At 36.3% G+C, this 25,688-nt stretch overlaps 1 protein-coding gene across 1 annotated transcript in view; it reads left to right on the top strand.

The window, feature by feature from the left end:
- VAPA (VAMP (vesicle-associated membrane protein)-associated protein A, 33kDa) overlaps positions 1-25,688 on the top strand; it is a 40,934-nt gene that overhangs the window by 514 nt on the left and 14,732 nt on the right. The window contains exons 2-4 of the mRNA XM_004683736.2: positions 18,093-18,245; positions 21,631-21,734; positions 22,154-22,234. Of these exons, the coding sequence (XP_004683793.1) occupies positions 18,093-18,245; positions 21,631-21,734; positions 22,154-22,234 (338 nt within the window). The remainder of the gene's footprint in view (positions 1-18,092; positions 18,246-21,630; positions 21,735-22,153; positions 22,235-25,688) is intronic.

Raw genomic sequence — 25,688 nt, 5'->3', positions numbered from 1 at the left:
GGCGCCGCCGCCATCTTGCGGTCCCGCGGGGGCGCCTCCTGGGTGCTGCCCGTGCCGCCGCCCGCGCCTGGCACTTGTCCTTGGTCCCCGAGGGCCGTCGGGCGTTGTCTCGTAGGGTGTGGGGTGGGCGGTGACCTTAGAGCGCGCGCCCTCGTGGGCGGCGGGAAGGGGGGCTCCGGGATGGCGCAAGTGCGTCGGTCTCCCGCGCCGGCTGTCACCGCGGTGGGAGGCGAGGCGGGGCGGCGGCCCCTGGACTCAGTTCCAAGAGAGCCAGCCCTCGGCCTCTGTCCGCCTCCGGAGAGCCTGGGTGGAGCCGGCCCTCGGCCTTGTGGAGGGTGTTGCTCTCCACCTTTTCACCCGGTCTCTAACTCGGCTGTCAGGTACTCGGGGCGCCAGGGAGCCAGGCAGCCCGTGAAAGTCTCGGGTTTTGACTTCACCCGGCTGCATTGGCAGAGCCCCAAGCGCGTGCGGGCAGAAAAGCTATGCGTCAGCCTGAGAGTTGATAGTAGTAGGTTTATAGTAGTCGTCTGCCTGGCCCTCTGAAATGACATTTCAACTTCCAGTCCGTGTAGGTTAGACCTAGTGTTTGTCTGTTCCTGTCTAGTCCTTTAACTTAGCTCCTTTGCTGCAGAATCAAAGATATTTGTGACTCTTGCTTTTATGTTTGTGTTTCCCCAGCAAACCCAGAGGAGGCTGATAAGCTGTCACTCAGCTTAGGAGCTCCGTTGATTTGTTTTGTAGCAATGCCTGCGATAAATTGTTCGTCTGGTGATCCTTGAGGGATCCACGGGACTCTTTAGCCCATTCGCTTTTCATTCTGTAGACACTCTACGAGGAAGTTAAACTGTATAGATTTATTTTTTTGGAAGGCATGACGAAAGATGAGGATCCTAAGTACAAAGCAGATGATTTTCTATCTTCAGTTAATGTAAAGTACTCGCCTTTTGGAAGATTGAGTATCTCATATTTCAGTTTTAGTAGCTTTGATGAGAACAGTTTTTGTCAAATGTGTAGCAGCGCCAGTGCTTTAAACAAATTAAATCTTTGTATAAGATTTAGTTTAAACGAACAATTGCTGTTTTCCATAGGAAAACTTTCAGAATAGTTTTAGGAACTTTAAAATTCTGTGTTAAGGGTATCATGAGGGCGATACTTTACAGCTCCTTTTATTTTGAATGCATTTTAGTGCATCTGCAAATATCTGAAATGTGAATGTGCAGCCGCTTGCATTGGATTTGATTTTAAGAACTGAGAAGTATTTTGAGGGACATTGAAGTACATTTTACCTCAAAGTGTTGCATGATTTTACATAATTTGGGGAGAAAGTAGGAAAAGCACCTTTGTGGAATCATGAAATTACCTATCTCAGATACCCATTATCTGAAATTGGAGGAATTTAATGTAAGCTTTTATGATGTATGTATTCTGGAGTATTTAAGTTTTCTTTAAACTTTTTTGACAAGCTGAGTTTATGGAGGAAATTTCCTCTCCAGAGTCATCATGTGTCTATTGAGGACTTAGATGTCTTTAACAACATTTACAGAATTTGAAGTTTTCTCCCTAGAGAAATTGTAATATAGCCATAGTTAGAAACTTGAAGTAGAGCAGTAAACTTTAAGTAAAACAAAGTAACATTTAAAAAAAAGCCGGCACAGTGACTTATCCATATATTTCACTTATTTTAGGTATTGAAGAATTACAGCTATGATGATAGAACAGGTTGGTCCTGTGTTATGAAAGTAATTCAGATTCATTTTTAAAAGTTTGGACGTCAAAGACCACCATTTAAAAATTGACTTAAAGTGCTTCATTGAGAAGTTTATAGGGACACACCTTCAGTTGAGCCATTTATTTAGCAGACAGTTACTGAAAGCTTTGTGCCATCCTATGTTTGGTTATGAGTATTTAATGATGAGTAATTCATTTCAAAAGGTTTCATCTTATATTTGCGGATTCATTGCTAAGCAAAGTTTGAGAAAAGATTCACAGTTTGTAGTTTAATGGAGAAAGCATATAATTAAATAGCAGTAAAATATTTTAGGTTTTATCTCTGCCCTTGAAGAACTCCAAGACTAGTGAGGGAGACAGAAAAGGCATATAGATGCTATTATGAAGGGTAAACAAGTATGAGGAAAGAATCCTCTTTTCCCTCAGTCAGCCCCCCCCCCCCCAGGGAGTTTTCAATGGAGAGGTTTATTTTCAGTTAGGGAGTGGGGGAGGGTTAGGTAAGGGAGTTGTTTACTCACCTGGATATCTAGAATGAGTGATGCTTAAATACACAGATATATGTTTCTGTTATAAGGTGGAGTAATGGGAAGGATTGAGAGGGAGGTGCTGGATGAATTAGGAGGTGGCATTTGTTGTCATTTGGTCCTTGTTCCTTTAATGTTAGTACAGGGTAAATAGTTTGCTTTAATGGAAGCCTGTCTATATTCCAGTGCACAGCTAATTACTAAGTTAGGAGACTCATTTACAATAAACAGTTTCCTTATTCTTAATTTGGTGATCTAAAAAAAGTAAAAAATTCATTAACTCTGATTTGCCATAAATCACCTGTAATTTTTGGTTAAGTAAAGATCGGTTAAAGGATAGTTTCACATTTTTAGTGTAATCTTATTACAGGGTTTTTTTTTTTTTTAATATTCATACAGAACTGGGGTTCAGGCCAGAGATGGTGAGAGGAGAGACAGAGTGGGGAGCAGAACAGGCAGATTGATGAAGTACACTGCTGAGGAAAGCAGCAGGCAAGCCTCACCATATGGGTCACCTCCAGGGCTTGGGGATCGAACTCCAAGCGACTGTGGCCAGCTTTCAGTGCTGCACTTTACCCTGCTGCACCTCTTATCATAGTTTTTTTTTTTTAAGATTTATTTATTTGTGCATACAGAACTGGGGTACAGGCCAGAGATGCAGGGGCGGTAAGAGGCTTCACCAGAGACAGTGGGGAGCAGAACAGGCAGATTGATGAAGTACACAGCTGAGGGGAGCAGTGGGCTGGTCAGGAAAGGTGTGCCTTCTCGGGTGGGGATAGAACTGCTGAAGTGGCTTTAGCTTCTTAGTGTTGCGCTTTAACCTGTTGCACCATCAGGGAGTCCCTTATCATAGGTTTTTAACAATTATTTTTACTCTACAGTTCACTGGTAGTGGTTTCTTCAAGAATGATTTACTTAATCATTAATTGGATGATGAACTTTTTGTTATGAATAGCAATCATTTATGCATTATCACTACATAATTTTGAAGAAGCAGGTTATCAATTCAATACTTTCTATATATTTCAATATTAAACAATTATTTTATACAATTAAACTACTTTTATAGTGATGTAATGAATTCTGAAGTAGCTCTTTGGTTGGATTAGTAAAGAAGAAAGTAGGTATCTTCAAACTCTGTTGTTTAAATACTGGTATAATTTGACCAAGATTTCAAATTTGACAGTTGGTACTATAGTTTATGTGAAAGACTTAATTTTTTTGTTATCAGTTTTTTTGCTATTGTAAAACTTCTTTTGCATTGAATGTTTTACTTTTTCTATCTACTAATGGTTTTGGAGGGAAGTTTAAAAAAAAAGTTGAGAAAACATAAAAGTGAATTATATGTATGTATGTTCATTTCAATGATTTGAATAAAATAGGCCACAACCAGTGTATTGAATGAGGTGACTGATGAGAATAACAAATTAGTAAAGAAAATTAAGCTCTCAAAGGAACCAGAGCATTTTTGATTAACAGCACATTTTGAGAAGCCCAAATGAAGATACGGAATAATTCTATTCTTGGGGAGAAACTGTCAATATGTTTAGCTATATTACTAATTCACAGTGGCCATGTCAAATTCCAAGGGTATATCGTACGGTCTCTCTTCCCCACCTCCCAGGCCATAGATATCATCTTATTATTCCCTTCCTTAAAGCTTTGAAGTAGATTTTGACTGTCTTCTGAATATAAGTCCAGTTTGTTTTTTTTAAGTGTGGCATCTACAATGTCCCCCTTCCATGATATGCTCATTAGTGTTACAATGCCTGTTCATCTTCACCAATCCATACTTTCTTTCCTGAGAAAGGAAAACCCTCTGTCCATAGTTATTTTGTTGATAAAGGTAAAATCCCTCTTGACTAATACTTAACACTGTGTTCCATCAGATATTTTCCCATTTTTGTTTTCAATAACTGGCTTCTTCCTTTTCACATAAAAACATACTTCAGTCTTTTCACTAATAAAAAAACAAAAAAACAAGTGGAATATAACTTGACCCCAGCTACTTTAAATGTCCTTTGCAGTCAGCCTTCTTGGAAAAATAGTCCACGTTCACTGCCTTGCTTGTTTTTCACCTCCTTTCACCTGAAGTCCTAGTTCTAGCTTTACTGTTGAATGCCAGCTGCATTAATCATCTCCAATGTTTGTTTCATATGACTCTTGATTTTCTTTTTTATTCCTGTTATTGTCTTATTTGTGGCCTTTTTTTATATATTGATATGTCACATTTGGATTTGATTTTATTTCAGGCTTTGAACTTTTCTTATTTAGCCTCATTTTGAAGGATTCTTTAAAGACTCTTTTCATCCTATTTCTCATCCTGCTCTTTTTACACATGTTGCTACTCCCTCAAGTCTATTCTTTAATTAAGTTTATACATGTGTTGTAGAACACATTACTTATTGACTGCCTCGATTTGAATGTTTCTCAGACATCACTAACTCACTCACTATATCCCGATCCTACCCAATTCTGCTTTTCCTTTTACTAACCAATTCTACTCTTTTACCAAAATTTAAAAATTTTAATGGCCTTATGATTACTCTTGGCAGGTACTTGGCTCATCTAATAGTTAAAATCTCTGTCACCTTCTAGAGATAATTCTTGAAACTATCCCCTTTAATACATTTTACTTGCATATTCATTCATTTCCCCCCCCCCCATGCATTCATTTATGCAGTAAGAATTGGGATTTTGCTATATGTAATTCATGCTAAATATGCCTTGGGATTAGATGTTAATTTTGCATAAAACAAACTTTGCTTTAATAGCTCTGAGGAGGTATATAATGCTGTAAGAATGTAAAATCACGTATTTTGATCCAATCAGAGAAGGCTTTCACAGTGAACCAAGATTTTTCAAGAGTGAGTGGAAGTTACCTAGCTGAAGAAGAAAGGAAAACCCTTATTAGGATCAGCATATAGATACAAAGATCCTGTGGCAGGAGGGAATGGGAAATATTTGAATATTATTTGACATATTAAATTACAGCTGGTATTTTTTATTTACAAGGCTGAAAGAGTCACTGTGACATCAGAAACAGCTGAGTGCGGTGCTCTAGTAGGTCAAGTTTAAAATACCCAACCCATTGAGGGTAATGGTAGAGTGAGGAAGTGGCAGAGGGAATGGAGTGATACCACATTTATATTTAAAAAGGAAAATTATGGTGGCAATATGAAGTAAGGTTGGGGGAGGACTAGAGGTGAATTAGGCAGTTGCTGCATTCCAGTCAAGAGGTTGTTAGTTGAATTGAGGGGATTGTGTTGGAGGTTTTTAAAATTTAAAGGGTCAAACCAATGAAACTTGGTGTGGTGTATTAGGTGTACTGAGAAAGAAGTGGAGGTTGACCCTGAGATTTGTATCTTCCATACTGGAGGAATGATGGTGGTATACTCTGAGGTAGGACTCACTGGATATCTGGCCGTGTTTTATTTGGGGGTAGATGGGTGAGTGGTAGGAGGAAGAGCATATTCTTTTAAGATATATTGAGGTCCTTTTAAGATACTACTGAGGTGGTGCTAGTAGATACTTGGTTGTATGGATGTGTGGTTATATGGATGTGTTGTTTGGTATTCAGGGAGAGCTTTGGGCTTCGGATAAATTCTTTGGCTGATTACCTTTCTTTTTTTACCAGTCAACAGACTAATCTTTTTGTCAGTCCTGCTCTCTCCAGCCATTCTTCCACACAGTGCTAGAATTGCCTTCTGAAAAATGCATGTGATATTTCTGTTCCCTTGTTAAAGAAACGGCAATGTTTTCCCTTACGTAGTTGGAAAAAGTCCAAAATGCACTTTCTACTTATTCATCTCTCTTCTACTTTTGGCTTTGGTTATATAAAACCACTTTTTCAAAATTTTTAGCTATTGAAAACTTTGTACATGCTCTATTTAGATTATTGTCTTTTCTGTCACCTGTGTCCAGCTTAAGAATCAGTTTCTCTTATGAAGTCTTTGTTTCTCTAGCCCATATACTACTTCATATTAATGTTGAAACTGTAATTACTACTTAACTGATACAGCATTTATATTTATATATATTTTTTGTCCCACAAAAAAGATTCAAAATTATTTTTTCCTTCCATCATTCTCATTTTAGTAGGGCTTTTTTATTTGCCTTTATAGGTAGCTGTACTTTGTAGTTTCAGAAAAGGGATAGGAGAGTATTTTGTTAAGAGCTGACCAAACACATACATTGTTTGAACCTTGTGCTTCACTTTTTTCAATTGTGACATGAGAGTTAGGTCTAGATGATACATCTCCTAAAGGCTTGTGAATACATATGACTATTGAGTTGTTTTTTTTTTAAGGTAATTTTTGTTTTTTTAAAAAGATTTTAATTTATTCATATAAGAACTAGGGTGTAGGCCCAGAGGTATGAGGGGTGAGAAGATTCACCAGAAACAGAATGGGGAGCAGAACAGGCAGATGATGTACTGAAATGCCCTGCTGAGGGGAGCAGTGAGTAAGACAGGTGAGGTCTGCCGCGTCATGTGGGTTAGCTGGCTGGCCTTTGACCAAACTCGAGTGTAGTTGCTGGCAATAGCTGTGCCACAGGGAGGCCCTCAAAGATGATTTTTCTGTGAAATGGAGAACTATATGTGAAGAATCAGGTCCACCATTTTGGAGCCTGTGGTGGCCTGCTGGGAGCTGCATTTCTGAAATATGGCTGGAAGGCTGTGGTCTTAGGGCCATTTTTGCCTGTAACAAGCAGGGTCATGATAACCAGCTGGAGCTTACACCTCTTTTTGAAATTGAAGGCATTTTCCCAACATTGGAGCAGTGAGCTCTACCTCACCACAGTGGGTGGTTTTCTTCTTTTCTAGGACCTGCCTTTAAGGACAAGCAGATAATGGCAGTTGTAGGACACCAGGGGTCTCATAAACCATGTGTCCCTGTGCAGTCCTACCTAGAAGTTCAGGATGAAGAAACTCAGATAAACTTAAAATCTACTTCTCCCCAGCTCCCGTTTGAAAGTTGTTTATACTCAAGAATTCTGCTTATGCTCCAGAGGTGTGCTTATGTTTACAAAGCAAAGAACAACACAGTGACTCCTGGTGGTGAAAGAACACAGCTGTAGTCATCTGTGGAAAGGTGACCTATTTGTATGGAAACAGTGGATTGCTTAAGCTAAATCCTGAAACAGCCTTCTTGCTAAGGCCACAGGACACAGAATCTGTGTAATGTACCTCTCAAGGATTTAAACTTACTGAAAAGCCGAAAAGAATAAGTGGGTTCATTCTCTTGCAAAAAAAAAAAAAAGTGTTAGATTGATTTAAATTCTTCCCATGTGTAGTGCTTTGTGATAGTATTGGTTATTTTGTTGTTCGTTTACTAATGCTGTATATACCTTTTCATTTTTCTTTTTAAGACCTTAGGTCTAGAGATTCTGAAGACAGTCTGCTAGGCATGCCTTTTTGTTTTCTCAGAGTACTTCCTCACCTTTTGCTGCATCTGTATGTTTCCTTGACTTCAGTGAAGTCTTATCTTTCTTTCAGAAGAGACAGTAGTTAATAGAGTATGGATCTTGCTTCCTTCACCATATTTACCATTATTTGCAAGTTATTTTGTTCACTGCAGTATTTAAAAACAGATTTAAGGCTAAATATGTGAGCTTGCATTTTTAATAAACGAAAGGGGAACATTGTCTTTACATAAAACAACCAAGAAAGTTTTTAATATTTATTTAGTCTATTGAAACTGCCCCTATTGTATTCCTATTTTTTAGCTGATTTGTTCAATCCGAGAATTGCCTTTGGTTGTCAGGTATCTAAATCCTCTTAATTTTAAACAGTGCCTCCCCATATTCTTTTTTTTTTTATGCCATTGACTTGCAAAGACTGGTCTTTGTCCAGCATTATTCTATTTTCTAGATTATGTCTGATACATATTTCCTGTTAAGTTGGAGTTAGATCTAAGTACTTGATTAGAATCAATCAGGTTTTTTGGTAAAACTACTTCATAGATGGGACCGTATCATGTTAGGTATAAAAAATATCTAGGTATACTACTTTTAGTGATCAGATTTTCACAAAAAATTCATTGAAAAGTTACATAAATGATACCCATTTGTGGTAATATGTATAAAAAAAGTAGTAAGGAAATAATGTTAATGATTGGCTCTGCTTTAGGATTTGGGTATATTTTGTTTTTATGCTTTTTTCTCAGATTCTGTTTTTTTTTTTTTTTTTAAAGAATTCTACAATGAACATGTATACTTTTAAAGGAAAAGCCTTAAAGAATTATTTTTTTTATTAGACATGATACATTTGGGAGATTATAGTACATTTAGGAGACTATAATAAACTTTAAGTATGATTTTATCTTTCATAATAAAATAATTCCCTGGCTCTCCCAGGTGTACAGTGTATTAAAAGCGCAGCACAGTGAAACTATCCACAGCTACTTGCAGCACACAGTTTGATTTCCGGTCAGGGAGGTGATCCACATGGTATCGCAGACTTCTGTTTCCCTCCCGCTGCTCTCCTCAGCAGTGTATTTTAGTAGATCTGCCTGTTCTGCTCCTCACTCAGTCTCTGGTGAACCCTCTCACCCCCCCCCCCCAACACCTCTTGCCTATACCCCAAGTCTTGTATGCATAAATAAATAAAAAATAATTTTCTCCTTAAACAAGATTAAATTTTGAAAAATAATTATGCATACAGGAGCTGGGATGTAGGCCAGAGGTGAAGGGATGTGGGGTGTGGTGAGAATATTCACCGGAGACAGAGTGGGGAGCAGAACAGGCGATAGACGAAGTACACTGCTGAAGGGAACAGTGGGCGAGACAGGAGAGGTCTGCTGTGCCATGTGGGTCAGCTCCCTGGCTTGGGGATCAAACCCTTGCTGCAGTGGCTGTGGATAGCTTCTAGTGCCGAGACTTACCCCTGCCACCAGGAAGACCTACAAGATTAAATTTCTACATTCATGAAAATACATTCAGCTATGATTCTGTGTGCACATTTAATAAAAATCTTGTTGAGTATCTTAAATTTTCATAGACGAAAACATTCACATGTTACTGCTTTTGGTGACATATGGCATTTATAAGAAAAATTTCAAACATCCATGAAAACAGTTTGCTTAGCTTTTTTCCTGACAGTTGTATTCTGTAAAACTAGAGTTACGTGTATGTTTGAGATTGTTTTAAAAATTCAAGTTTAACCAGAAACAACATTTTTGGGAAGGTGTAGAGAAAAAGAAATCCTTGTACATGGTTGGGAATGTAAATTGGTACAAATTCTATGGAAAACTGTGGAGTTCCCTTGAAAAATTAAACATAGATCGGCTATGATTATTACACTGTTCCATTTCTAGATACCTGCCTGAAGAACATAAACATTAATTCAAGAATATATGCACCACTGTGGTCACTATAGCGCTATTTACACTAGACAGGATATGGAAACAATCTTAAGTGCCCATGAAGGACACTTAGGTAAAGAAGATGTGATATAGTGACAAAATGCTAAATTGTAAGAAAAGATAAAATCATGCTATTTGCATTAACATGGATGGAACTTGAGAGGATTGTGCTAAGTGAATTCAGAAGAAGAAAAAAATATGACTTAATTCATGTGGAATATAAAGAAACAAGCAGAAGAACAGACAAAACAAAACTCAAACTAACCCTAGGATTCTAACTGCAGAACTGCAGAGGAGGTGTAGGGGATGTAGAGCAAAGGGTGGGGTGATCCAGTGGATTGGTGGAGGGTTATTATTGGTGCTTTGGAAGTGGCTGTGATGTGGTAGCATACACTTCAACAGGTGTGAAACTGTACTTCAAAAATGCAGTGATGAAAAAAACACTGTTACATTATATATATTTAAAATATACATATTTTAAATTAAATGTATATATTAAACAAATTTCAAGTTTAGGTTTAAACGAGTTTAATGGTCAGCTTTATAAATTTGTTAGATTTAATTGCCAAATAGCCTTTTATTTTGTACCTCTTCCATGTATATAGCCATATATATGCACATTTTTCACTAATTTAGAGATGTGTAATCTGATATGAATTGGAGTGACTGCCATACCTTTAAAGGTATTAGGAACTTTTATATCATAGCGTATGTTTCCTTTTTAGTTTATTTTTCTATGAAAAAAATTTACAAAGGGAGGTGAATTGCTTAGTCTTGTGTTTTCTAACTACTATCCTATCATAACGTCCCAATTACAGAGCTCCTCAGAATATAAATTTTTTCAGTTCCGTCCCTTTCCCACTTAAAAGGTTTTATGGGGCCCTCCCTGGTGGCGCAGCGGGTTAAAGCACAGCACTGAGAATCTAAAGCCGCTTCCACATGAGTTCGATTCCCGCCTGTCCGGAGGTGACCACATGGCGTGGCAGACCTCTCCTGACCCGCCCGCTGCTCCCCTCAGCAGTGTACTTCATCCATCTGCCTGTTCTGTTCCCCACTCTGTCTCTGGTGAAGCCTCTCACCGCCCCTGAGCCTCTGGCCTGTACCCCAGTTCTGTATGCACAAATAAATAAATCTTAAAAAATAAAAAAAGGTTTTATGAACAAGTTAAGCTGATAAGTAACATGCTTACATGTCTCTTGATTATAAAATCAGTGCTAAATGTAGAAAGTTGAGTAGTACAGAATAGTATAAAGCAAACAAAAATTATTCAGTTCTACCACCTCGAAATAGCCACTGAATATTTCACATATTTCATGTTGTGCATAATTGCACATTTATATCATTTTTAAAGTTAATATCAGTGAAATCATTTTCTCATTATATTTTGCTAGTTATCTGGCAGGAACTTCAGATTTGTAAATGGTACTCAAAACATTTATTCCAAGTTCACCCAAAACATCCATTCTGTCTTATTTCCTCCTGTTCTATATATCTAAATTTCAGAAAATAATCTAAACTCTTCAGTATGGAGCAGTTTCTGTTTGAAGATATTAAGTAGCATGTATTTTATGTCTAATTTTGAATACAGACATTTCAAATAATTTATGTGTACATCTTTAGGTTATACAGTACAGTAGAATAACATAATATATATGAAATATTACAAACCAGAATGCTCCATTTCTTTTGTAAAGACAATCTTGTTGTTTATTCTCTCCCCATTATTTTCAAGACCTTATCAGTGGGATTGTTTAGGTCAGAGTGAACCATTAAAAGGCTTGAAAGTAGCACTCTTAAAATATTTTAAGGTATCTCTGTATAAAATTTTAGTAAGGCTAAAGTGACAGGACTGAATTATCACCCATCTTGCCATAAGGTAGATATATTTTAAGACAGTAAAAAGAAAACTTTTTTTATTTTGCACAGTGAGAAAACTTCACCTCTCAACAGGAGGGAAGCATTTTTTATAATTACCGACTCTTTAATGTATCTTTGAAAATCTAGTCTGGCGTAAACCTCAGTAACATCTTTAAAGATATATCACCCAAAGCAAGGATAGTGAAGGAACTGATAAAAAGCTGGGACTACATCAGTTAAAGAGCTTCTGTACAGCAAAAGAGACATTACACAAAACAAAGAGATCACCCCACTGATTGGTAGGAAGTTTTTGTACACAGTAATGACAAAGGACTGATCACAAAGATATACAAAGAATTGATGAAATTAAAAAATAAAATAAAATGAACAACCCTATCAAAGAAATGGGAAAAGCCAAAAAAAAAAAAAAAAGACACTTCTCCAAAGAGGATATGCAGATGGCCAACAGGCACATGAAAAAATGTTCAACATCACTTGTAATAAGGAAAAGGGAGTCATTAAAGGTCTAAAATTGCAAAAGCAAGCTTGAGGGTAAAGAAATACTGGGAGGAATCATATTACCTGACTTATAAACTATATTATAAAATAACCAGAATTAGGCTTTTCTGGTGGCACAAGGGGTTAAGTCTCAGCACTTTGAGGCTATCCACAGCCACTGCAAGTTCGATCCCAGCCGGGGAGCTGACCCACATGGTGCAGCAGACCTCTCCAGTATCACCAGCTGCTTCCTTCAGTGGTGTATTTCAGTCAGTCTGCCTGTTCTGCCCCCACTTTGTCTCTGGTAAATTCTCTCAACCCTGTTACCTCTGGCCCATACTCCAGTCTTACATGCACAAATAAATAAACCTTTAAAACAAAACAACTAGTGTTAAAAACAGTATGGTACTCGTGTAAAAATAGACACATGGGTCAGTGGAACAGAGTCAAAAGACCAGAAATAAATTATGTACATATCAGTACTTAATTTAGGGTAAAGCAGTCATAATCATACGAGGAAAGGAGGACTTCTTCAGTAAATGGTGCTAGAAAAACTGGAAGGTCACATTTGGAATTTATCTTTGTGAATAATTAAGAGTAACCCAACTTCATTTTTTACATGTGACCTTCCAGTTTTTCTAGCACCATTTATTGAAGAAGTCCTCCTTTCCTTGTATGATTATGACTGCTTTACCCTAAATTAAGTACTGATATGTACATAATATGTAGTTATGACCTACAACAGTAAGATATTTAGAAGAGAATATTGGCAGTATGTTCCATGATCTCAATAATAAAGATGTCTTTGGAGACTCCACCTCTAAAAACGAGGGAAATAAAAGCAAAACCAAACAATTGGGATTACCTCAAATTAAAAAGCTTTCTCAAAAGAGAATGGGAGAAACTATTTATGTATTATATTCCTGACAAAGGAGTAAATGAATAGTTAATATATTAAACAGTTATAGAACACATACAATGATAAACAGTTCAGTTAATAAAATTGATAGCAAATCTGAACACAAAATTCACGATAGTCAGGAAAATGTTCATCATTGCTTCCAATAAGAGAGATACAGGTTAAAACCACAGTGAGACATTATCTCACACTTGTAGAATGACACACATTGAAAAGACCCCCAACAACTGCTGGAGAGGACGTGGAGAGAGGAATTCTATTTATTAACTGTTGGTAGGACTGTAAACTGGTGCAGTCATTATGGACTGTGATCTAGATTTAGCTTAAAGAACTAAAAACAGAAACACTGTACGACCAGTTCCACTCTTGAACCTCTATTTAAAGAATGCGATACCTTCAATTCAAAAAACTATATACTCTGCAATGTTAACTGTAGCACTATTTACAATAGCCAGAACTTGGAAACAATCTTAAATGCCCAGTAATCGAGGATTGGATAAAGAAGTGGGTCCATGCTATGGAAGGCTGTTAAGCCATAAGGAAACAGAAAATGTTGCCACCTAGAGCAAAATGGAAGGAGTTTGAAGAAATTAGTTGGAGGAAAGCAAAGACAAATATTGGACATTACATAGCAGATAATTTGAAAAAACAAAATACTTAAAAATTATCAGATACTGGGGCCCAACTAGTTAAAGCACAGCAATGTGAAGCTATGGTAGCCTCTGCAGCAGGAGTTAGATTCCTGGCCAGGGAGGCGACCCACATGGCCTGGCAGAATTCTCCTGATCTGCCCACTGCTCCCCTCAGCAGTGTATTTCAGTACATCTGCTTGTTCTGTTCCCTCACTCTGTCTCTGGTGCATCCTCCCACCCCCCTAACCCCCCGCATCTCAGGCCTGTACCCCAGTTCTGTATACATAAAATAAATCTTAAAAAAAGAAACTCTCGGACACTAATTGTGAGGACACTAATTGTAAAGATGGAAGAAGGGGAAAGGGTACGTAACATGGTCATGGGAGGGGAAAAAAGCCTCAGTTTGAAGAAAAAATATAATAGCAACAAAAAAATTCCACAAAGAACTCCAGGCAGGCAAATGCCACCCAGGACATACATATGTTTAAGGGATACATTTCAGAAGTGTGCACTTGACCCTAAAATATCATGCAAACTGGTGTTTCCTCTTGAATATGGATGAGACATATTCACAGAACATTACTGCATTTTACTTAGTAGCTTAATTGTGGTTCAGTTCTTGCCTTAGTTCTGTTCACCTCTTTGTTTTAAGATAAAAAATAACAAAAGAAAATTTCAAAAGCAGAGAAATATCCCATAATCCTCAAATTAGAGGCTTGTTTAGGTGTAAACTAAAATTGGGAAGACTTACAAAGTGGGAATAAATCCTTTGCACAATAGACAAGGAAACAAGCCCTTGAAAGTAAAATTGACTCACAGTTCTACCTGAAGTTTTAAAGTACTAACTAGGTTTAAAGTACTAACTATATAAATGTGACCAAATACATCTTTTTGCTAGTCATGTAGGTGTCACTTACAGATGTCTGACGACTGGCACAGATATGTTGTAATAAAGGCATGATAGGTGGCATTGCTGTTGATAGAATAATTTTTTTGTAATAGTAAATGCGGCTTTTAAAACTTTGAAGGAACATTCCCCCCCCCCCCCCCGTTTTTCACAATAGGTGCATCTATGGAAAAGAAATGTTTCATTAATATGCATTTCTGGAGGGTATTCAAAAATTTAATTGGAGAGGGTCTTCATTGTGGGTCAGCCATGGTGTTGCAGAATGTCTAACATCCTGTTCTTCTCTTTACCCTAAAAGTAGAATCACTCATTTATTATGTTAAAAGTAGCTGTCAGGGGTACTATCACCCTGGGATTTGGGATTATGTGGTATACTTTCACTAAGTTACTTGCACTCTTTTTTCTTTTGTTTTTGAGAATCTGTGAAGGTACACTTCATCATGTCCTTTTAACTATAGGCTTCAAGAAGCTTCCCATCAGTCTAATCACCCTCTCTTATGCCCTTCCTCCACAAAAAAAATGAATGAAAAAATTGTGTGAATATTTGCCTTGGCCTGTTTTTCTGGGGCAAAACTTTTATAAGGTTCTCAAAAGTTTTTGTGACAGATAATAGTAGAGCAGATGTTTCTTCCTGAGCCCTCTTATTGCTGTTAAATTTTGTTATTCTTACGGCCCTGGTCAACAGTACTTGCTAATTTTCCATTTTAGCCAGGCAATGGGTTCAGACTAATGGAAGCAGTTCTTAATGAGGGGCTTGGTTAGATGTGGTAGAACAGAAAAATCTGTTTGTGAGGTGGGCTTACTATAAGTAATTTTACACTTTACTGATAATGTTAAAATGTCAATTAAGAATTTTTAAATTGGTGGTTTTATTCTTTAGACACATTATGGTCATTTTTAGATTGTTTGCATTTATATGTCTAGGAAGACAAAATCTTACCATGGGAAATTTTGTAAATCAGTTTCTTTACCTTATAGAGAATAATTGGTATTTTTCTCTAAACTAGGAGAGAATATGAATTTAAAAGTTCCTCCCCCACATAAAAAGCCTTATGTAATTGTTACAAAAATACAGGTTGTTCAGAATTAAAATTTTGTGATTTTTTCTTATCTCGTTACTAAGAATTTTTTAAAAAGATTTATTTATTTATGCATACAGAACTGGGGAACAGGCCAGAGGTGCAGGGGTGGCAAGAGGCTTCACCACAGACAGAGTGGGGAGCAGAACAGGCAGATCCACGAAGTACACTGCTGAGGGGAGCAGCGGGCGGGTCAGGAGAGGTCTGCCATGCCATGTGGACTCCTCCGGGGCAGGCGGGAATCGAACTCATGCTAAAGTGGCTTTAGCTTCTCAGTGCTGTGCTTTAACCCGCTGTGCCATCAGGGAGGGAGGGCCAAGAATTTTTTTAATCCATGCTTGTTGCTGATGTTAAAGTCCTAGTTGAAATAGTACTAGAAAAAATTACATCCTCAATTTTCTGTGGTTTTGTGGACTTTGAGTGTCTTAAATGGAATCTGTTTTTAAGTCTCCTTGTTTTAACAGTAGTTTAAAATTTCTAGCTTTTTGTTGATTCATATAGCAAAATTAATAGACTGGAGTTGGTTACCTTTTCTTTCATGTGCATATAAAATGGAATTGCTTATCAGAAAAGTGCAAGTACTTGGGATTGAAAATAAGTTAAAGGTGTAAAGTATAATGAAATTGAGTGATTGTCTTAACCGGATAATTAATACAAACTGTATAGAAGATTGTACTTTATATACAGCTCCAACATGTATACCTGTTGATTTAAATCAATATTTTATATCCAATTTTCCTTCTGCTAACTGGTTTTCTGCCTTTATGTGTTTTCTTCTGACATTCTCTCACTTTCCTTTCTCATCCCAAATCAGTTACAAATTTATTAGAAAATATTTTACAATGGATAGGATAGTATGAAATCATTTCACTTCTTAGGGCTTGGAATGAGTTATCTTTTAATGGCCTTGATTTTGAATTTTATTCTTGTATGAGACAGATCTATTTTTCATCTCTTAACTCCCTTTTTCTTTGATTATATTTGTTCCTCTTTGAGTCTTTGTCTTAAATAATTTTCCAGTATTCAAAATGGGAAACTTTGTCTGGCAGAGTTGGAGAATTTTCTCAAGTTGGGCTTCTATACTTTAATTGTTTAGAGTTTAAAAAACATTTATCCTTGTTTACTTAGAAGATAGCCTTTATAATAAAAGCCTTTGCTTTCAGACTCAAGTAGCTTACCAAAAAATACATAACTCAACACTGATGGTCTTAAAAGTCATTTAAAATTACTTTTGGGGGCCCTCCCTGGTGGTGCATTGGATTAAAGTGCAGCACTGTAAAATTACTGCAGCACAAATTTAATCCCCAGCCATGGAGGTGACCCACGTGGTGCAGCAGACCTTTCCTGTCCTGCCTGCTGCTCCCCTCAGCAGTGTATTTCAGTCAGTCTGTCTGTTCTGTTCCCTACTTTGTCTCTGGTGAATCCTCTCACCCCCTGCACTTCTGACTTGTACCTCAGGTTCTTGTAAGTATAAATAAATAAACATCACAAAATTTCTTGGGTTAGTTAAGAAGTATGTGTGTGTGTGTGTGGTTTTTATGTGGCCATATTTATAGGTTTATTTTTTTGTCTGCAAATGAATGGTTTTTTTAAAGATTTATTTATTTATTCATATAGAACTGGGGTACAGGCCAGAGATGTGGAGGGTGAGAAGATTCACCAGAGACAGAGTGGGGAGCAGAACAGGCAGATGGACGAAGTACACTGCTGAGGGGAGCAGCGGGTGGGTCAGGAGAGGTCTGCCTCGCCATGTGGATCTCCTCCGGGGCAGGCGGGAATCGAACTCATGTGGAAGTGGCCTAAGCCTCTCAGTGCTGTGCTTTAACCCGCTGCGCCATCAGGGAAGGCCCATGAATGGTTTTTTTTTTTTTTGGGGGGGGGGTCCATTTTAATCTGTTACTAGGTTTTTCTTCATTCAGAAGCAAAAATGATTATAAATCTCCTTCCCCACTTTGGGACTTAATTAAATTCAGTTAGTTAGGACTGGATCTTTTCTATGTTCTTTGTTTTGCAATATTATATTTGGGTATAGAACCAAAGCTTAAATACTTTGGGTACTTTTGGGTATCTTAAATACTTTGTAGCTAGAACATTTGATACAGTGCTCATAATAAATAGTTAAATAGGTGAGTGAATGAATTAGACCTTATTGAGGTGAAGCAGAAACACTGCTGTCATTGGGTTTATTGTCTTCAGATGTAGAGATTTTTGCAGTTGCTTTATTAGTAAAAAATAATTTGAAGATTGATAATTTGCAGATCATTGGAAAATTCTGATCTTTTCAGTGATATGAAAAAAGCATATTATAGGAATGTAGTTGTGGATTAATTTCATAAAATGAAACTTCATAATACTTTTTCTTCATAAGAAATAATACATGTTTATGAAAAAATTTTGTAAGGAGTGAAGGGGAAAAAATCAAACTTATAAACTGCATGAAGAAAGAATTGTTATTTGTCAGGCATATTTATGTATACTTTTAAAGAAAACTGAGACTATATACATTCAGTTTTAATTCTGCATTGTGTGTGTGCATGAATCTAATTAAAATTTTTTTCCTGATTTTGTTTTCTAAACCATACAGGCCCCTTTACAGATGTAGTAACTACAAATCTTAAGTTGCGAAATCCATCAGATAGAAAAGTATGTTTTAAAGTGAAGACTACAGCACCTCGTCGGTATTGTGTGAGGCCCAACAGTGGAATCATTGACCCAGGGTTGACTGTGACTGTTTCAGGTAACAAATCTTATTTACACAGTTTTGAGTTTTGCTATTTTATGATTGCCTAATTCGGTTTTAATTGAGTTTCATCTGGAGGGAAAGAAGTCATTTTTGTTATTCTCGCTTTACCTTTAATGGTATCCTTCTGTTATCTTACTATATACAAATACTTGAAGAGAATTTCTCTCTCTTGTGATGGGAGTGTATGTGGTCAGTTTATAAGCAGTTGTCAGTTAAAAATTTTGTATTCTTCATTTCTACAATTTCCTGACACATTCATGGCCCATATTATTTTTTTCTTTGAAATATTACATCATTTTTGATTGATCATTCTCATTGAGCGCTCTTGTTACATATTGTGTAGTTGGAATTTTATTCTAAATCTTTTGCTTAAAATGTACAGGGCCTCTCCCACCCCTCCCCCCATTCTATCAAATTAGATGTCTTTCTGCCTTTCATTGTAAATACCAACGGTCCTATATTTGATAACTTAATTATTATGATTCCTTTTTATTCTATCTTGTTGTTCAAGGGGTATCTTGGTTTCTTCCACAGTTGGATTATTCACTCCTGCATGGAGTCTGTGCTGGTGCCATAATTAATATCCTTTGTAATGGTCCCTTGCTTTCTTCAGATGTCTCAAGATAATATTCTTTTTTTTTTTTTAAAGATTTATTCATTTATTCGCACAGAACTGGGGTACAGGCCAGAGATGCGGAGGGTGAGAGGATTCACCAGAGTCAGAGAGGGGTACAGAACAGGCAGATAGAGGAAGTACACTGCTGAGGGGAGCAGTGGGCGGGTCAGGAGAGGTCTGCCTCGCCATGTGGATCTCCTCCAGGGCAAGCAGGGATCGAACTCATGCGGAAGTGGCTTAAGCTTCTTTGTGCTGTGCTTTAACCTGCTGAGCCACCAGGGAGGGCCCAAGATAATATTCTTTTAATGATACTATCTAACATTGCTGAGAAATAAACATTTATAAAAATGTTTAACTTACAGGAATCTCTTTAAGTTTCACACAGAAACCATTTCCTCTTTCTAGGAGTAATTCTCACCTCCACTGTGTTTTAATAAAATAGGGGGCAGGAACATACATGGACCTTTCCCAGATCAGAATCTCTGGGGCTGTGGCCTAGACTTGTGTACATTTAAAAAAAATCAAGACATGCCTGGGTGATTCTAATAAGTATTCCTAGTATATTATGCTATTTCTGTTGTCATATTTCTGATTTTCAAGCTTATAGCATATAATAGCAAATTACATAATAAGAGAGAGTTTAGAGCAGATCCATGGGGAATATTTAGAGTTAGAACCTGACAGCAAAGGCAGTAAAGGAGAGACTATAGTCAGAGTTCTTGGTGACACTCAATTTTTTTTTTAGTCGACATCCCAAAACTCAGTGCTAGGAAACCCCATACAGGATGTTTTTAGTAAGTCTTAGTGGTAAGATGTCCTCAGAGGAATCCTTTTTGTTGTGTACAAATCTTCTGTTTATTGGAAAGATGAATGGGTAATAAGAACGTAAAAGCACTGTATCCATGTATTTTGAATATTGAAATAAGATGAAGGCATGAATTGTACATGTATTCTTCAAGTTCTTTAAATCTGTCTCTTTAGTTAAAGTGGAAGAAGATACAGTTGTTTCTGTCTGCTTAGCTAAGTTTTTGGTACAGTTATAGTCTTAGGAAGCCATATAACGAAATCCATTTTGAGGGCTCTAGGTTGCATTGATGTTTCTTAGGAAAATATATACTTTTCAAAGCATTTTTCCCACATAATCCCTTGTATTGAGTTGACTTACTAAAAACTGAACACTGGTTACCTTTTTCACAGCTTGGTCTTAGATTTCTTTCCTCTAGTTAAAACTTAAGCTCTTCTAGTTTGTAGTATATAGCACCTTTCCATATAAAAAGTCACTTTACTGCATACTCATTTTTTTCCCCCTGTGGTACCTAGTTTTGTGGATTTAATCTTTAAATTTACACACACACACACACACACACACACACACACTTTAATATTGTCTTCCTCTTGTTATATGATCTGCTACCTTAGCATATAACTCTCAGAAAATCGTAACTTCTAAATTTTATTTCTATCTACTTCCTAGTGATTAGCCTACCATGATTGCTCTGTGAATAGTAAATGGAAATTTATTGTGCTTTATCTGGATTCTGAGGCATTTAGCTTTTGCGTTTTATTGTGTGTATTTGCTTTAAAAAATTTTTTTTTTAACATGATGGGAGTTAATGCACTACACACATAGAAATAAGATTTTTTTTAATGTTGTTCATGTTTGGTTAATTACATTTTTGTTTTTGACGTACATATGTATTATGTATCTATATCAGTCTTATAAATCTAAGTATTTGGGGAGTAATTTCTGCAATATACGCACACATTTTGTGTGATTAATTGCTAATTCATTCTATATAGTCTCGTTAGTTTTATACAGTTTAGCTTGATTTACAGTCATGTGGAACCTGTGATAATCTCTTATAGGCAACTGAAGATCATAACTTTCTAGGAAAATACTTGTGTAACTATTAGAATGCTAGAAAAATTAGAGAAATCTTGAGGCTATTTGGTTTCTTTATGGCATATGGAAATCAAATTTTTTATGCATACAAGAACTCGGGTGTAGGTCAGAGTTATGGGGGAAGAGTGAGAGGATTCACCAGAGACAGTGGGGAACAGAACAGGCAGATCCACCAAAGTACACTGCTAAGGGGTGTACTTTGGGTGGGTCAGGAGAGGTTTGCTCTACCATGTGGGTCAGCTCCCTGGCTGGGAATAGAACTTGTGCCGCAGTGGTTATGGATAGCCTTATAATGCTGTGCTTTAACCCGTTGAACCACCAAGGAGAGCCCTGGAATCAGATTTTAAATAAATTGATAAAATCTTCTTGACTAGGTGTTTATTTACAATCTTGAAAAAAATCATACTAGTTATATATAGGTATTGGCTTTTTAAGTTACTTAGAATTTTTCCTTTAATATTCTAATTGTCTAAGGTATGACTAAGCAGTAAAATGAAGCTTAAACTTATAACTAGTTTTAATAAACAATTTAGTAGATTTAAAATCAAACTTATAGGCACTATAATAATTAATGTTAACAATATTTTGAAAATTTCCCCAGTATTTAGAGGGAAGTATTATTTGCTTTTGAGTAAGCATTTGTGTACTTCCTTAGCAAATCAGAAAGGCAGACAACTTAAATAAAGATACTGGAAACCATAAAGTTTATAGTGGGTTCTTAATGTAAATAATTCATGGTATGATTTCTTAAACCATTTATGATTTTTCTTTAATTTTGCATAACAGTGAATGAGATAATAGAAATCATAAGCAACAAATACAGAAGACAGTGTAATCTGTTGTCCTTTCTTCTTGTTTAGTAATGTTACAGCCTTTTGACTATGATCCCAATGAAAAGAGTAAACACAAGTTTATGGTACAGACAATTTTTGCTCCACCAAACACTTCTGATATGGAAGCTGTGGTAAGTATAGAAGCTGCCAGAATTTATTTTTGGGAATGTTGTTTAAATTATGGTTTAAATTATGAGACCCATAATTAGGTCTCATTGAGAAACCTAATTTTTAAAATAAAAATAAATCTGTTCATTACAGATAATTTTGACTTTTTCTTAGAAACAATTTAGAAATACTACTACTAAGAAGAAAGCCCTGTAATCTTCAGACATGTTTAGTGGCTAGTGATAGTATCTCTTCCTAGGATTATAAAATGTTCCATGGCTTTTCCATATAATTCTGGTATAGAGAAGAGTGAGAACAGCCGTGTGCCTGGGCTGTCATAGCTTTCACCACTCCTCCTAATTTTGCTAGTCGTTTAGGTTGTCCGTTATTTTGGTCATGGTCATACCTCCTTTGTCTCATGTTTGGTTTTGTTTGCTTGTAGTGGAAAGAGGCAAAACCTGATGAATTAATGGATTCTAAATTGAGATGTGTGTTTGAAATGCCTAATGAAAACGATAAATTGGTAAGTAGAAAATATAAAAAAATTTGGAAGTTGTTAAGCTTTCAGATTCTTTGAGGTTTATTTTGCTTCTGTTTTTGTCCTTTGTGGGTATGTGATATACTATTCTTTTTTTTTACAAGATTCTGTGCTTATTGAAGTTTAAAAAAACTTGATATGTATGCTCTTCATTTGATAACATTTGCTGGTTGAAGAATAAAAATAATTTTAGATACAAGCAGAATGACATTGAAGAATCATTTAATTTTACGAAATTTCTGTCATGTAAACACTCACGATCTTTTTTAAAGAATGAGGTGTGTATACATAAAGTCAAACAGCAGGCAAACTGCGTTTCAGCAACATATGTTAGTGGTCTGGAGTTATAAAAGATTGAATTTACATGATAAGCAATTTATTCCTAAAATATTTATTACCAAGTATTTCACTCAATATTGATTTTGGCTAAAATCCATCTGAGTTTATTCTTAGTAATTTTATGTTGGTTCTAAGACAAACACAGTTTGGGAGACTGAAGAATATATTTGTATAGTTTAAAAGGTAATGTATATGAATGTATAGAATAGGTTTGGTTAATTTGCCTATTCTTCTGAAATGAAAATTTGAATTCTTTTTTATGGCTTGTAAGTAAGGATTGTGGGGGGGGTACTTTAATATGTAAAATAATACGGATAACTAAAATTATTTGGCACAGTTTGACATGACTGTTACCTTGATCTGGAGGCCAGTGCTCTTGTGAAAGTAAGCTTTTAGATTCGGTGCATGTACTTAATTACTGTTAATTCTTTCAGGATAAGCTGATGAAAAAAATTCTTAAATGGGAATTAAGTGTTCAAATAATTTAGTTTATTTTTAAAGGGATTTTGAAATATTTGGCTAAAACCAAAAAATGTGGATGCATATATTCTTACTGGATAGTGAAGGTTCCTTGGTATATTTATGCTTCCTATTTGTCCCTCAACTGCTAGGAGGCTAATAACTTGCGTTGCTTTTACTATTGAAATGAAGAAAACATTACAGCACATTGTCTAGGTTGACTTACTTTCGGTTTCATTAAGATACAACTGAGGTTTAATGCTGTGTTACTTTAAGGTGTACTGCATAATGGTTTGATTTACATGTGAAGTGATTACCAACAATAAGTTTTAACACCCATCATGTCATGTAGATCACAAAAAAGAAAAAAAAATTCCCCTTGTAATGAGAAGTCATTAGTACCTACATTCTTAACAACTTTCAGGTATGCCATACAGCAGTGTTAACTATAGTCATGTTTTACATTCTGTACCTAATACTTACTTATTTTATAACAGGATGTTTGTGCCTTTTGATCATCTTCAGCCCCCTTCCCTGTCTCTCCCAATCACAAATCTGATCTTTTTTCTGTAAATTGTTTTTTTGTTTTCTTCTTAAAGTGTGCTTATAAGTAAGATAGTACAATATTTTTCTTTTTCTCTGACTGTATCTAGCTTAATGCTCTTAAGGTCCATCCATATTATCACAAATGGCAGGATTTTCTTTTTTAATGATTCCATTGTGTGTATATACTACAGTTTCTTTATCCATTTATCTGTTTACAGGTACTTAGATTGTTGCCATGCCCTGACTCTTGCAGATAATGGTGATATGAACATTATTCATAAAAAAGAAACTCCTACCATTTGTGACAACACAGATAATATTTTTTATTTCCTTTGGCTATTTTCCCAGAAGTGGAATTTAATGGAATAGGGCAGACTTAAATTTTCAGGAACACATTGGAATATTTCCTCACTTGGAGTTTTTTGGTCATTTTTATAGTTATTTAACACATAAAGAACTGACTTTCTTTGGGACTTCTATTATGCTTTGAATGGTAGATAATTTGAGATTATATCAGATATCTGATTATATCTGATTATATCTGGAGTGAGACAACAGTATTGGACATTGCTGATTAAGAATAGCTCTCTCTGCTTTGGAAACCAAACCAGTCGTTAATGGAAATGATAGTGCTATGACAGTTGAGCCTAGTCATTTTACCACCTCATAGAGGAGAGTAGCAGGCATATCCACATTAGGTATAGCCACTAGTAAGCTAAGAAGTGGCTTTGAGTCTGCTAAAGGACTTGAACAGGTGCAGAATGGAGCTCCCAGAGTTCTTCCTACATCATGTAGAAGTAGTTTGACTCTGGAACCCTTTCAGAGAAGATATTATTAGTAACACAAGTCTGATTCTTTCCAAGCACTCCAGAGAATATTGGAATGTGAACTGGATCATTTGCTGCAGAATATATGTCCACAAATTATACTGTTTGGACTTGTGGTTCAATTATAATTAAAGTTTTAGAGGATATTTATTAAAGATAGTGATTATTTTAAAACATTTTATTTTGAAAACCTCCAAACACTTAGAGAAAAGGAGACAGTGCTATGAACCCCTTGATAAGCTAACAGTTACTATTTTATAATAAATCTTATTTCATCACTTTATAATAAATCTTATTTCATCTAAACCCCACATTTCCTGTCTCATACACTCTTTTTAGGCAAATATCAGACATAATAATGTTTTAGTTGTAACTTTTATTATAAAACTTGGTTCAAAGATCTAAAGACTTAAGGGGATAAGTTTAATGTCTTTGCTATAATTAAGCCTTTAAATGCATAGGGTATGTATCATTAATACCCCCAATCTGGAATTTTAGTAACACGTCTCTAGCATTCAATGTATTTCATAAATGCTATTAACAATACTGTTTTTACAATTTGGGTAGAGATCAAAATAAGGTCCCCAAACTGCTAATTAGTTGAGCTATTTCTAAAATCTCTCACTCTTGTTATTTTCATAACAAATTATTTATTAAGGAAATTAGGTTTGTTCTATATAGCCTTTTCACCACAGAGTGGATTTTGTTGGTTGTCCCTGGTGGTGTCATTTTAGTTTTCACTGTCTTTGGGATTCCGTTACTGGATCTAGAGGCATGATTCAGTTTACATTTATTTTTGTTCATGGGGAAGAGGTAGAGGTGATAGTCTCTAGGAGGTACATACTGTCTGAGGCTTTTTATTTTAGTGATGTTAATGGCTGTTACTGTGCAACCTCTAGACGAGTGGTTATCTAGCAGTGATTTACTCCCCAGAGGACATTTGTCAGTGTAGAGCCACTTTTACTATTGTTTGTTTATTTATTTTTGAAGATTTATTTATTTGTGCATACAGAACTGGGGCACAGGCCAGAGGCTCAGGGGTGGAGAGAGGATTCACCATAGACAGAGTGGGGAGCAGAACAGGCAGGTCAGTGAAGTACACTGCTGAGGGGAGCAGCGGGCGGGTCAGGAGAGGTCTTCCATGCCATGTGGATCACCTCCAGGGCAGGCAGGGATCGAACTCATGCTGAAGTGGCTTTAGATTCTCAGTGTTTAACCCGCTGTGCCACCAGGGAGGGGCCCTACTATTATTTTTTAAAGACTTATTT

Source organism: Condylura cristata, unplaced genomic scaffold (genome assembly GCF_000260355.1).
Source record: "Condylura cristata isolate star-nosed mole 26May11 unplaced genomic scaffold, ConCri1.0 scaffold00016, whole genome shotgun sequence".
Lineage (NCBI taxonomy): Eukaryota > Metazoa > Chordata > Mammalia > Eulipotyphla > Talpidae > Condylura > Condylura cristata.
Note: the sequence above shows the minus strand (reverse complement) of the source record. Positions and strands in the feature narration are given on the sequence as shown.